This window comes from Ascaphus truei, chromosome 3 (genome assembly GCF_040206685.1).
Source record: "Ascaphus truei isolate aAscTru1 chromosome 3, aAscTru1.hap1, whole genome shotgun sequence".
In the NCBI taxonomy this organism is placed as follows: Eukaryota; Metazoa; Chordata; class Amphibia; order Anura; family Ascaphidae; genus Ascaphus; species Ascaphus truei.
Window position 1 is genome coordinate 413537577 of NC_134485.1, and position 13488 is coordinate 413551064.

The 13488-nt window shown below is 45.5% G+C and overlaps 1 protein-coding gene across 2 annotated transcripts in view; it reads left to right on the plus strand.

The window, feature by feature from the left end:
• The window catches only part of LOC142490408 (retinal guanylyl cyclase 2-like), a 140568-nt gene extending 127436 nt beyond the window's left edge, over positions 1-13132 (plus strand). For both annotated transcript variants that reach the window (XM_075592666.1, XM_075592667.1), the window contains one exon: positions 4712-13132. Coding sequence is in view for 1 of the 2 variants with exons in the window: in XM_075592667.1 (XP_075448782.1) it covers positions 4712-4787 (76 nt within the window). In the remaining variant the exon portion in view is untranslated. The remainder of the gene's footprint in view (positions 1-4711) is intronic.
• The last annotated feature ends 356 nt before the right edge of the window (positions 13133-13488 follow it).

A 13488-nucleotide genomic window follows, 5' to 3' on the forward strand; every position in this document is an offset into this window, starting at 1 on the left:
GTCTACGTGTGTGTGTGTGTGTGTGTCTGTGTACGCGAAGGGCAGGGTGGGGGCGAAGGGCAGGGTGGGGGCGAAGGGCAGGGTGGGGGCGAAGGGCAGGGCAGGGGCGAAGGGCAGGGCGAAGGGCAGGGCAGGGTGGGGGCGAAGGGCAGGGCAGGGTGGGGGCGAAGGGCAGGGCAGGGGCGAAGGGCAGGGCGGGGGCGAAGGGCAGGGCGGGGGCGAAGGGCAGGGTGGGGGCACAGGGCAGGGTGGGGGCGAAGGGCAGGGTGGGGGGGGTGAAGGGCATGGGGGGGGGTGAAAGGCATGGGGGGGGGTGAAGGGCATGGGGGGGGGGTGAAAGGCATGGGGGGGGGTGAAGGGCATGGGGGGGTGAAGGGCATGGCCGGGGGGGGGGGGTGAAGGGCATGGCCGGGGGGGGGTGAAGGGCATGGCCGGGGGGGTGAAGGGCATGGCCGGGGGGGGGGGGGGAAGGGCATGGCCGGGGGGGGGGGTGAAGGACATGGCCTGGGGGGGGGGGGGGTGAAGGGCATGGCCGGGGGGGGGGGTGAAGGGCATGGCCGGGGGGGGGGGTGAAGGGCATGGCCGGGGGGGGGGGGTGAAGGGCATGGCCGGGGGGGGGGGTGAAGGGCATGGCCGGGGGGGGGGGGGGGTGAAGGGCATGGCCGGGGGGGGGGGTGAAGGGCATGGCCGGGGGGGGGGGTGAAGGGCTTGGCCGGGGGGTGGGGTGAAGGGCATGGCCGGGGGGGGGGGTGAAGGGCATGGCCGGGCCGGGTGAAGGGCCAGGCCGGGGGGGTGAAGCGCCGGGCCGGGTGAAGCGCCGGGCCGGGTGAAGGGCCGGGGGGGTGGGGTGAAGCGCCGGGCCGGGGGGGGTGAAAGATCCCTTCCCGTGCGGTTACTTACCTCGCACCGGGCCGCGCTCCTCCTCCTCCTCGGGTTCCTCGGCGGTCTCCGTTTCCCCGGCTATGCGGAGCTGAGACGCTCAGGTCAGGAGGTGGTGTGGGCCGTGGCCCGTACAGCTCCCGACTGAGAGAGCGGGAGCAGCGCGCGCGCGGGATGGTGAGCTGGGGGCGCGGCCTCTAGGCCTGAAGGTGAGAGCTGGGGGGTGGTGTAGGGAGCACCGGGGGAGAGGGAGCACCGGGGGAGAGGGAGCACCGGGAGAGAGGGAGCACCGGGAGAGAGGGTGCTCTGGGGGGGGGGGGGAAGCACCGGGGGAGAGGGTGAGCACCGGGAAAGCGGGTGAGCACCGGGAGAGAGGGTGATGTTGAGGTCCCGCGGAGTGGTGATAGGGGGGGTTCCGTTGTTGCGGGCCAGCGGCCGGGAAGGGCGGGGGGGGGAGGGGGGTCAAGGCCGGGCAGCCGTTAAGGAGGGTGGAGTGTGTGTGTGTGTGTGTGCGCGCGCTGAGGAGGGTGGAGGGTGGAGAGAGTGTGTGTGTGTGTGTGTGTGTGTGTGTGTGTGTGTGTGTTGAGGAGGGTGGAGTGTGTGTGTGTGCGCGCTGAGGAGGGTGGAGGGTGGAGAGAGTGTGTGTGTGTGTGTGTGTGTGTGTGTGTGTGTGTCTGTGTGTCCTTTGGCCCGTCACTCCGCCTCAGGCCAATGAGAGGTGTGGGGGGCGGGCCAAGGGGGTGGTGTGAGTGTGTGAGCCCAATGAGAGGTGTGCGGGGGCGGGCGGTGAGTGTGTGAGCCCAATGAGAGGTGTGCGGGGGCGGGCGGCCCAAGGGACCAATGAGATTGCCGCTAGGGACACCGGACATCCAGGCAGGCAAACATACAGTGCTTTCACTAATATAGTATAAGATATATATATATACAGTGTTTGACAAACCCAGTCGCCAGGTCGCAACTGGCAAATGGATATTGCCTGCTAGCGACTTATAATTCCCCTGCTCGGATGAAGGGAGAGGAAAAAAAATCCCACTGCCTGATTGGCTGACCCATGTTAGCGCGCTCGATGCCAGGACTTTTTTTTCTGTTTTGTTTGTGTGCAGCCAGGCCCGCCCTGCCTTTTCTACAGAGAGGTAAGTACTGTGTCATGCCATCTCATGCCCACCCCCGCACCTCTGTGTGTGTGTGTGTGTGCGCGTGCGTTTGTTTATATTCTGCCCCCCCTTTGGACCCCTTGGTTTCCCGCCCATAGCGGGGGTGCGCCCGCCAGAGTGGGACGTGCCAGCAGGGGTGCGCTCGCCGGAGCGGGATATGGTAGCGAGGGTGCGCCCGCTGGAAGGGGGGGGGGTGCGCTCCCCTGCGTCCCGGTGCTCCCTCCTTGTGTCCCGGTGTTCCCCTGCTTCCCGGCGCTCCCCTGCCTCCTATGGGCAAACCGTCTGGGTTGCGGAAGATGGGCGCGGGGGGGGGGGGGGTTGGGCGGCGGTCGTGACTGTTGGCGCGGGGGGGGGCGGCAGTCGTGGCTGGCGGCACATGACTGATCTCTATTTGTGCTTTTAATCCCTGCATTGTGTGTGTGTGGGGAAGAGGGTGTGGGAGAGAGTGTGTGTGTGCGTGCGTGTGTGTGTGTGTGTGTGTGTGTGTGTGTGTGTGTGTGCGAGTGTGTGTGGGAGTGTGTGTGTGTGTGTGAGACCAGAAGTACCCACCCAGTCAGTAACCCCACCCCCCACCCAGTCACCCCACCCCCCACCCAGTCAGTCAGTCACCCCACACCCACCCAGTCTGTCAGTCACTCACCCTCTCTCTGTCTCACCCTCTCTCTGTCTCACTCTCTCTGTCTCATTCTCTTTCTGTCTCACTCTCTCTGTCTGTCTCTCACCCACACTCTCTGTCTGTCTCTCACCCACACTCTCTCTCTGTCTGTTTCTCACCCACACTCTCTCTCTGTCTGTCTCTCACCCACACTCTCTCTGTCTCACACTCTGGATCTGGATATTTTATTTACCCTGTATATCATAACTGCCCTATACCTACACCGAAATAACCTATACTGCTTTCTTCCAGATCTGACTCTCGAGCTTCACACGGGAGACATCGGAATCCCCCCTAACCCAGAAGACAGGTAGGGAACATCTCACCTCCAAAATATAGCATTGCGGGAATGAGGTACCTGGACATTGAGGGACTGCGGATCAGGTAAGATCCCAGGCGGGATTGCTTCTTTAGATATTGTGAAGCTGGGGCATCCAGATACTGGTCAAGGGGTTCAGGAAGCTAGTCATTCACATCTGGCTTTTTTTCCTAGATCCGACATTTACACACACACACGCAACAAGGACTAATTGTAGTAAAATGTAATACAATAAATAAACTTATGTCAAAAACGAATGTTGTTCTTACTAGGAATTTATTCAATTCATGTATTTTTACATATATTATATATATTTTAAAACGCGGGTTGGGACTAGGGGTGGGGTTGGGGCGCGGGACTAGGGGCGGGTTGGGGGTGGGACTAGGTGGGTTGGGGGTGGGAATAGGGGCGGGTTGGGGGCGGGACTAGGTGACGAGTAGATTTTTTGGCTCAGCGTTTAGATTTTTGGGTGATTTGTCGACCACTGAATATATATGTATGAATGTATTTATGGACTATTTATACTCTGTTTATTTTGTCCATATCCCACACTTAGTATCTATGGGCTTTTTTTCTTTTTATACCTTCAATATTATACCACCACTGTTATACACCTTTGAACATCAACTGCTAGGTAGCTTATGTGTGTATATTATAGATTCTAAGGATTACAGGGGGTTCCTTTTTGTTCACTTTATACCCGTATATACTTGCATATCTTTCATTAGTGGTGCTGTCACTATGTCTTGAAATAGTGAAGGGTTTTTTGTCACTCTTGTACCCAACATAGGACTTTGGTACTTTTCTTGTTAGAGAGGAGAAGCGCAAAGTAGCTCAGTGATACATGTGAATAAAAAATAAAGGCAAATATAGTGCAGAGTGTAATGTCTATAAACAATCAATCATGTAGTCTTAGGTAGTTGCACTCAGAAAACTTGTAGTTCATATAAGCATGTCAGAGATCCTTCTCTCTCTGACTGGAGCCCTTTAAGTAGATGTGTGTAGTATTTCTCAGAATATCCCTCAATAGGTTAATTGTAAATGCATGAAAAAGAAAGAAGCCACAATAGTGCATACTATTTGACCAAAATATATTGTATACAGAATGAAAGAGCAATTCAACTCACATTTTCAAAGAAAATAACAGGCATTGGAGAGGACAACTGTATAAGGTAGGACCCCGCCAGTGTGTAGCTTCCTGGTGCTTCACTCGCGTCTCACGATCTCACAACCAGAGCTCCGCATTCGTCACTTCCGGAATTGCGTCACAGGTAAGGTCGGAAGTGTGGGCTGCCTCTGAAAACGGCTCCGATTTGCCAGTCCTTCTAACCCCAGGTCCTCCAACAATGCTAACGCTAACTACGCGTTTCGCAGATGCTTCGTCTAACTCACTCTTTGGAAGCACCCTGTCCACTCCCTTTCCCTTTCCATTTGTATAAACGTTATAGGACTTTGGTGCCTGACGCTGATAACATTTCAATCTGGAGTAAACAGAAATATTTAACCTGCTTATGTCCACAGGTCATTTTAAATGAAGAAGTAAAACACTGACTTGTCTCTTCTTTCAGAACACCCACATCTTCATTTCTTAAGCAAAACTGCTTCATTTTCTCCCGCTTTGTTTTCTAAAAGGTGATGAGCAGATGGCATTATGTGTTGGTACAATGATTGCCGCACTTCACATTTTGTTCTGTTCTTTAACAGGGAGGACTGGCAAGAAGTCATAAACAAAGAAATCAAAGCAATCGTTGCGAAAACGAGGAAGAATGTAATTATTTGAATACCAAAGGCGTAAAGGGACTGTGGAAAAGTCCTGAAGTAGCGGGACAGACACCAGTGAAGGAACGGAAAAGAGTCACCATCTACTACGTTGGAAGAAGTCTTTTTACTTACAGCGAACAGGCTTGCAGTATGGTGGAATGGTGGATAAGTAATCCAGGAGAATTAAATGGACATGATTGGATAACCAGTTAGCCCCACTTCTTACCTACTAAGGCTGAACCTAGTTACAAAACCCGATAGTTGCACCCTAGAAAGTTTAGAAAAATTGACTGCACTTTATTTCCATTGGAGGCAGAGCAGTGAGGGTGCGTTTAATGGTGCGCAGGCGTTATTTAAATAAATATTAATGGCGAGAATGGATGAATGGTTTGTGGTTGACGTAAAATAATAATCATTGTTTGTACATTTTCAACTATAAAATAAGAAAAAGATATATACTGTAGCTCCTGCCCCAGGGAGCTCTCCAACAAGATACAACACAAGTTAGCAACTGTAGCTCTAAAGACAGAATGAGGAGATATCCTACATTCTTTATTTTCAAGACATAAGAAGTCATTGAAGCGTATTTATAGGGCATGTTGTTGGACATGTTATAGGCTTGGAATGTATTCAGTGATTATACAAAAGCAGCAGCTCATGTTTGAGGGCAAAATATTGAATATTGCTATGCATTTTGTTGCTCTGTGTTTGGCTATATCTACTTTCCCAAAGTCCTTTCTCACGTTTATGTGTAAGATGTCTTGAAACATCTGTGTAATACTAGCTACAGTGCATTCTTACCTAAAAAAACTAACCGTTAAGTTCCCCGTCACAGTAATTTATTTATTTATTTATAAAATATTTTACCAGGAAGTAATACATTGAGAGTTACCTCTCGTTTTCAAGTATGTCCTGGGCACACAGTTAAGACAAATAATACATGGTTACAAATACAGTTACATAAATGAACAGGGTATACATTAAATACAAGACATTGAATGCACAGTTAAATGGGTTTTATCTAATGTGTAGAGATTTAAGGTAATAGGAATACACAGAGGAAATCAGTAATTATGTGACGATTCCACTTGTCTGTTTCATCCTTTTCTGTGGAAACTAAGCATTTTTTAAGGAGCTGTATTTGTCTGCCATGCCTGTTATTGCTTTAGACCACATACATGCTCATTTTTTATAAACCCTGATTGAAAGGATGCTCAAACTGAAACATTCTGCTTTAAATTGCAAGATAGAACAATGGCTGGTGATACTTCTGAATGTTGATACTTAGCATTGCATAAATAGCTTGTTCTGCAACTGCCTCACAGAATTCAAGCACAGGTAGAAAGCAAACCATTGTGACACAGCACAAGTGTTCTGTTAGAAGATGGTTAAAAGGTTTAACAACATGGTAAAAATGCATAAAAAGTGACATCTAGTGGACAAGCTATGAGAACCATTTCATGGTGACTGGAGATACATGTTGCTCTGAAATCATTCTGGGCCCCTTTTCAATAAGATGAGACGTGTGGTCATTTGCAGTTGATGATGCACATTTTCACTCACATTAATGGCATTTATTGCATTGTTAACTGTGTGTTATCTTGAATTTCACCATATTGAATGGGGGCATATGAAAGCAGAAAAAAGTACATGGCACATAGCTTCAATGCAAACTGAAGTGGTGACCATGTATGATGGCTCCTTTATCAGAGTCAGACAGCAAGAGATATACATTTTAAAAAAAGAAAGGCATTTTAAAAATGTACTCTCTAGATAAAAAAATAAAAGAATTAACTTTGAGATCATTTTTATATGGCCTTTATATGCCAGTCACACACATTATTACTCTGCAGATGGAAATAGCAGTAGGTGGGTCCTCAGGCCCGCTGACAGCCTGTACAAGGCCCAGAACAGAGTGGTGGGCAACGTCCAGTATCTACTTTTATCTATTACAGTATATGAATATCTTTCTTGTATTTGTCAGTTTCCTTATTTGCAAAGGACTCTGCTGCGTACCGGTGAAAATCGTTATCTGCAGCTGTATATTAAGCTCCTGAAAAGTGTGTGTACAACTAGATGCAGTTCACCCTCTAAGCATGTGAAACGCGTCAGAGTTTTTTTTTTTCCGATTAGCCTACACAGCGCTTTTCAATCTGTGTTCCATGAAACTCTGGGATTTCACAGCAAGTTGCCAGGAATTCCATGAAAAAAATGGTAATGGTGGATATTTTAATAAGATACCATCATTTTTGTGATTCACATTGTTTTTTTTAATCTAATACTGCATTTCAAAATATAAATGTTTTATATAAATATATATTAGTTTAAATAAAAATGGAGTAGATTGAGGATCTGTTGAGTCACAGTAGATTTGTAGGGGTTATGCAGTTCCATTTGGTAAACACAAATACATATCACATGCTATAATAATGTGTGTGTCCTGCAACTCTCTCAAACACTGCCTATTATTTTAGACAAATAGTCAAATGAAAGAAATATGTATGTTTCGTACAGGGGAACATTTAATTAAAAAGATAATTTTTCCGTTATTACAAGTTGAGGAAATGATGTACTTCTTGGATGGGAATTCAATTCAGGTTTGTTTGTCATTCAAAAAAAGGACACGTTGGTTTCTCTTGGCAGAGTTCTTTGGAAAGAAGAAATTAATACATTTTATTATCCATCTGGCTTCTTTTAATTGCCATGAAAACCAACTGAAACAAATTATCCAGGTTCGTTTTGTAGCCCAATTCAGTGTATGCACATTCTTGAAATTAAGGAAAAAGAAATTGGCATTTGATAGTAGCTATCAAACGCCAATTTTTATTTCCTTCATTTATAATTTATATTGATGTACTGTAGCTGACACCCCTCTCTTCCAAACATGTGATTGTTATGAGGTCGTATAAGTTAAGGGTTGAGTATTCTTCTGATTTTGTATTTTAACATTCTTGAAATTAAGTTGTACTAAATGTTTTTTTTACCTTAGTAAAGATGAATGGGTCATTTAACAGAGATAGTATTGTTATATATTTCTGAACAAGGCTTGTCAGTCTACTTTGTGCTTAAATTACTATACTTTACTACAAGGTGGACCTCCATTGGAATGCAGGTTAAATGAGTAGCTTTAGTAGTAAGAACTTTCTCATTTACTGTCCCACACCTGTGAAATTCAAACCAACACATTCATTAATGGGAAAAACAAAACGCCACTGAAAACAGTTCCAAATATGAGTCTTTAAGCAATAGTATATGCTATGGTATGGGTGCCAAAAGCCCTGAAACTGAACCCTGAAACACTCTATATAGCCAACAGAACAAAAATAAAGACAGGGGATGCACACACTCACAGAGAAACACTTACAATTTCTTCAAGCCAAGTTTGAATAGCAAATAGTAGATATGTATTCTTCAGATGTCTAACATATTCTTCAAATGCAGGTCTCTTCTAGGACAGAGGTACAAAGTACATCTCTACTGACAAGTTCATAATGCAATTCTTCATTTGTTGTGACAGCCAAGAACAGAGGAGAAACAATGTTTCAGGTCCCACATGGACTTTTCATCAGAATTGCATTATGAACTTGTGAGTAGAAATGTACTTTTTTACCTCTGTCCTAGAGGAGACCTGCATTTTGAGGAACTGTTTGTCTATGTCAGGCCTGCACAACTGTAAAGCGAGAAGGGCCGAACTGCTCCAAGGAAAACAGATTCGGGCCGCATGGGTAAAATCATCATCATCATCATCATCATCATCATCCTCATCCTCATCATCATCATCTCATCATCATCATCATCATATCTCCCCAGCACCTCTCATCATCATTATCATCCTCCTCATATCTACTCCAGCACCCCTCATCATCATCATCATCATCCTCCTCATATCTCCTCCAGCACCCCTCATCATCATCATCATCATCATCATTCTCATATCTCCTCCAGCACCCCTCATCATCATCATCATCATCATTCTCATATCTCCTCCAGCACCCCTCATCATCATCATCATTCTCATATCTCCTCCAGCACCCCTCATCAATCTCTACCAGCACCCCTGATCATCCTCATATATCTGCCCCAGCACCCCTCATTATCCTCATATCTCCCCCAACACTAATCATCCTCATATATCTCTCCCAGCAACCCTCATCCTCATATCTTCCCCTGCACCCCTCATCATCAACCTTTGCGATACTCACCCTCTATCTCACACCCCCAACTCTCCCCCTCCACATAACACACAATACCCTCCTGCAGACCACACACATCCCACCCCCCTGCACCTCCCTCCCCTGCACCTCACATCACTCTCCCCCTGCATCTCACCTCCCCTGCACCTCACCTCACTCCCCTGCACCTCTCCTCCCCCCCTGCACCTCACCTCACATCACTCTCCCCGCTGCACCTTGCCTCACATCACCCCACTACACCTCCCCCCTGCACCTCACCTCTCCCCCCTCCCCCTGCCCCTCACCTCACTCACTCCCCTACACCTCACTTCCTCCCCCCCCCCTGCACCTCACGGCAGCAGAGCATGCAGGACTAGCACACTCATGCAGTCCTGAGAGCAGGCTCGAGGAGGAGGAGGGGGGAGAGCGGGCTCGCGGGTGGGAGAGGAAGAGGCAAGCGGGCTTGCGGGGAGGAGAGCAGGCTCTGGAGGGAGGAGGACGGGGAAAACCGCCGCAGGCCGCACAATGAGTGCAGGCGGGCCGCGTGTTGTGCAGGCCTGGTCTATGTTGTGGTGGTTGCAAAAGCAGGATCCTTCTCGCCTGAAACTATTTCCCGCACTTTGGAACTGTTCTTCAGACATCTACCATCACACCAATAATGATGTTTAGGGTCACATGAGCCTTTATCAAGTAACAAATAACAGTAGCCCCGTTAATTTACTGATTAGGTAATGCTGTCAGCGGTACATTTGAACTTCACAACTAATAAAAGAAATAAAAAGAAATGCTAAACTGGGCAGAATTCATGTGTTACATAGAGAAGGCGACTTAATCATAGGCTGGGATTCAGATGTTAGTGAATCTCCCCCACAGTCACTTAAATAATTAAAGATCGGTGTTCTTAAAAGGGAAGTATTTTCTGCCAGGAAAAAAAACGAAGGACAGTGGTATGATTACATGTAGCTAATAATTACTTTTTTTTTTTTTTAATCCCACGTGAAAGTTTTTTACCTTTGATTTTTAAACCTTTAGCGTTTCCATTGTAGACAATTGCTTTGGATGGAGTTTGTACATTCTACAGCTGGTGCCGTTTGATGATAAGACTGCTTGCCAGTCATCAAAAATCGTTTGCTCAGCTTAGTTCATTTGTTTGCAAAGTAATTATAAACCATCATTAGTTAAACAAATTGAAATAAGTATGTCTGTCCCTAATGGTGATTGCAATTTTCGAAGTAAGCCAATCACTGTATAGCCAAATGAAACAAAAACTATTTGTAAACTGCCTCTTCGAACCAAATAAACCACCTGGTATTAAAGGTCCAGTTTCTTATCAGTTTTCCAAGGCTTCTCTGAATTTCTCTGTCAATCTGCTCAGGAGTTTCCTCTAATATCCTTCTTTCCTGGAAGCAACTGCACTGCTTGTATAGCAATGGTTTGCCTGCATAGGCTGACCATATGTACCGTTTTAAACGGGACAGTTCCGTTTTTTCATATTTCCCGACCGTCCTGTCGTTTTAATATAAATGTCAATTTTGCCCCGTTTTTAATAAACTATATATAGTTTTTAATTTTTTTGTAAAAAACTGAACACAGGTTGTTTATTTCTCATAAGGCTCTATGCTAATCAATGCGTACAGTAAAACCACTAGTGTGACGAAAGAGGAAGTTCCATTTACTTTATCCAATCAGGGCCAGGCTTCTTGCCCAGAGAGAGAATAGCGCTAGTAAGAGACGGAGCGAACGCGTTCTCGCTGCTTAGTACGATCGGAGTCCCACATTTTACTCACATCGTTGTTTCCTTAGCGTTGGCGGCTGGCAAACTGATCTCCCACCACTAAACCTAGTAGAAATCCATTGTGCTTCTGACTCAATAAAGTAAATGCACTGCAGTGGGGTGTGGGGATAAATAAAACTTTTGTTATCATCTTACTTTTTCATGAATACGGAATATTACATAACCCCGTCTCGTTTTTGCCATCCCAATGTCCCGTTTTTGTCTCAAGGAAATATGGTCAGCCTATACCTGTAAGACTGAGGCTACTCTCAGGCCAGATCCAGAAAGCTCCAATAACTCAGTGCTAATAACGGACAATTACCTTAATCAGTAATGGCCGTTATTTTCCCTGAGGTTAATGCATATCCACAAAGTGAATGTGCAAAAACGATGTCCGTTAGTTATCTCATTTGCATAGGCTCAATGCCCCGTTAAGTAAACACTGCCTTGCGTTATATTTAAATAACATGACTCACATTACGCCTGTTTTACTGTACCTAAAGGTGGTATTATAGTTATCATATTCCCTCTTAGACACCTCTTTTCTAATGTAAACAAATCTAAATTAGCCAGAAGACTTTAGTAAATAACTTTGCAGTTGATCTCCAACTTCTTCCCTTGGTTTCTCTTGGGCCTTTTCAACCCTCCGGCAGGTCCTTGTACTCTAGCAGCCAGCTGAGGTCCTTTCTGCACCCTCTCGAGCTCCTCTTGATAAACCTCATACAGGAGTGGGACTGAAATAGGGCCAGAGAATGCACTGTCAATTTACTACTGACGTAATGGCACTTTAGCCTGCTAGCTCAGAGAACATCTGAAAAATGTACATTACAATGAGATATTTTCACTATTGAAGCGCTCAGCCTTTTTTAATCATGAACACACCTGCATGACTTTTAAAAACTCGGGGTACCCCTGCACATTAGACTCCACCCTTCTTGCACAAACGCACCTCACTCATCCCCTATTGTACACACTCTACATTCACCCCGCTTCTAACACAGCACTCACCTTTTATTTGAACACATACCCCACATTCACCCTACCTTTTCTTACACTCGACACACGTACCCGCTCACCTTCCTTCTCACCCCACACATACTGTATAAGTACATTGACAACTCACTCACCCACCTCCCAACACACACCACATTTACTGTACCACTTTTTACATCCACACCTCTACTTATACATACCACACTCACCTCTCCCTTTATACACACTACTCACCCCCCCCATTGCACTCCCCACACAAAGCACTCACCACCCACCGAACACACAACTCTCGCCTCCCTCAACCCCACTCAAAGCCCTCACCTCCCTGTTCGACCACACTCAGAGTCCTCACCTCCCTGTTTGACCCCAATCAGAGCCCTCACCTCCCTGCTCTGCACACAAAGCTGGCAGAATGCTTTCCATTGGGGGCCGTGGCACCCTTGTAGAGGATCGTGGCACCCTTGCAGAAGATCGTGGCACCCTTGTAGAGGATAGTGGCTCACCATCCTGGTTGAGAAACCTGCTCTAAAATCTACTAGGACCAAACAGTGTTGTTACATCTTAACTTCTTTCTTTTTTTCCCCCCAAAAAATGAAAACTTCTGCTGTACCATTGATTCCTTTGAATATTTATTTAACTCTAAAAGAAAGTTCAACAGAACTATGAATAACCCTATTGCTGTTTAAATCAATCATTAGCCAGGCTCCGTTCAATTACATTCCTACTCTTTTATTACGTGTATAGGGTTTCATTTAATAAAGTAGAACATATAATAAAATGTAAATATTAATTTAATCATTTATCCTTTCATTTAACTTATTTATACCAATTACCATAGCATGTTTTAGAGCACTTGTTGATGTTTTTATCTGACTTTTTCACTTGCAAGTGTCCTATTACTGTAAATATCTGGTCCTTCTTTTGATAAATTATAAAAAACAATATAATTCTATGTTATACAATAAGGTGTTCCAGGTCATTTGGCCTCTAGTGATGTAAGTATCTGGTGGCCAACTAATTCTTGGAGTGCCTTATTGCTATATTAATTACCAGGGTCCTTGGTCTCCAGGAACAGATGTAGGTACAGGAATAATTTCAACCTCAACTCTTCTAGATGGGATTTAAAAGAAAATCAATAATAGAAAAATTCCACAATATGGAAAGAGGTTACCGGGTGATTTCAGAGAGGGAAGTAGCCACCTGTTGATGTAATATGGATGATTTGAAGTATAATCAGGCACTCCAATGAATGTCTGAATAATGATTCATTTATTTTACATAATTGAAAGACCTTAATCCTGATGAAGGACCCTTGTGTAAAATAAGTTCTTCATTATTCTGACATCATTAATTGGAGCGCCTGGAGAGTCTTCAAACGAAAAATACCACAAATACGTGACTAACACATGATCTATTTTCTGTAAATTTTTTTTTTTTTTTATAAAAATATTTTACCAGGAAGTAATACATTGAGAGTTACCTCTCGTTTTCAAGTATGTCCTGGGCACAGAGTAAAACAAAATAATACATGGTTACAAATACAGTTACATAAATGAACAAGGTATACATTATATACATTATATACAAGACATTGCATGCACAGTTAAAGAAAATATATATTATGAGCGTATGAAACAGTTACAGACCAGATTAAAGTGTGAGTAATTGTCTCATGCTCCTTTTATTTGGGTTGTACATATATATTTGAATTGTCGAATGGTTACTGGTTGCTAAGGATGGGTAGTTTAGCCACTTTGAAATCTGAACTTCACGGATGTTGG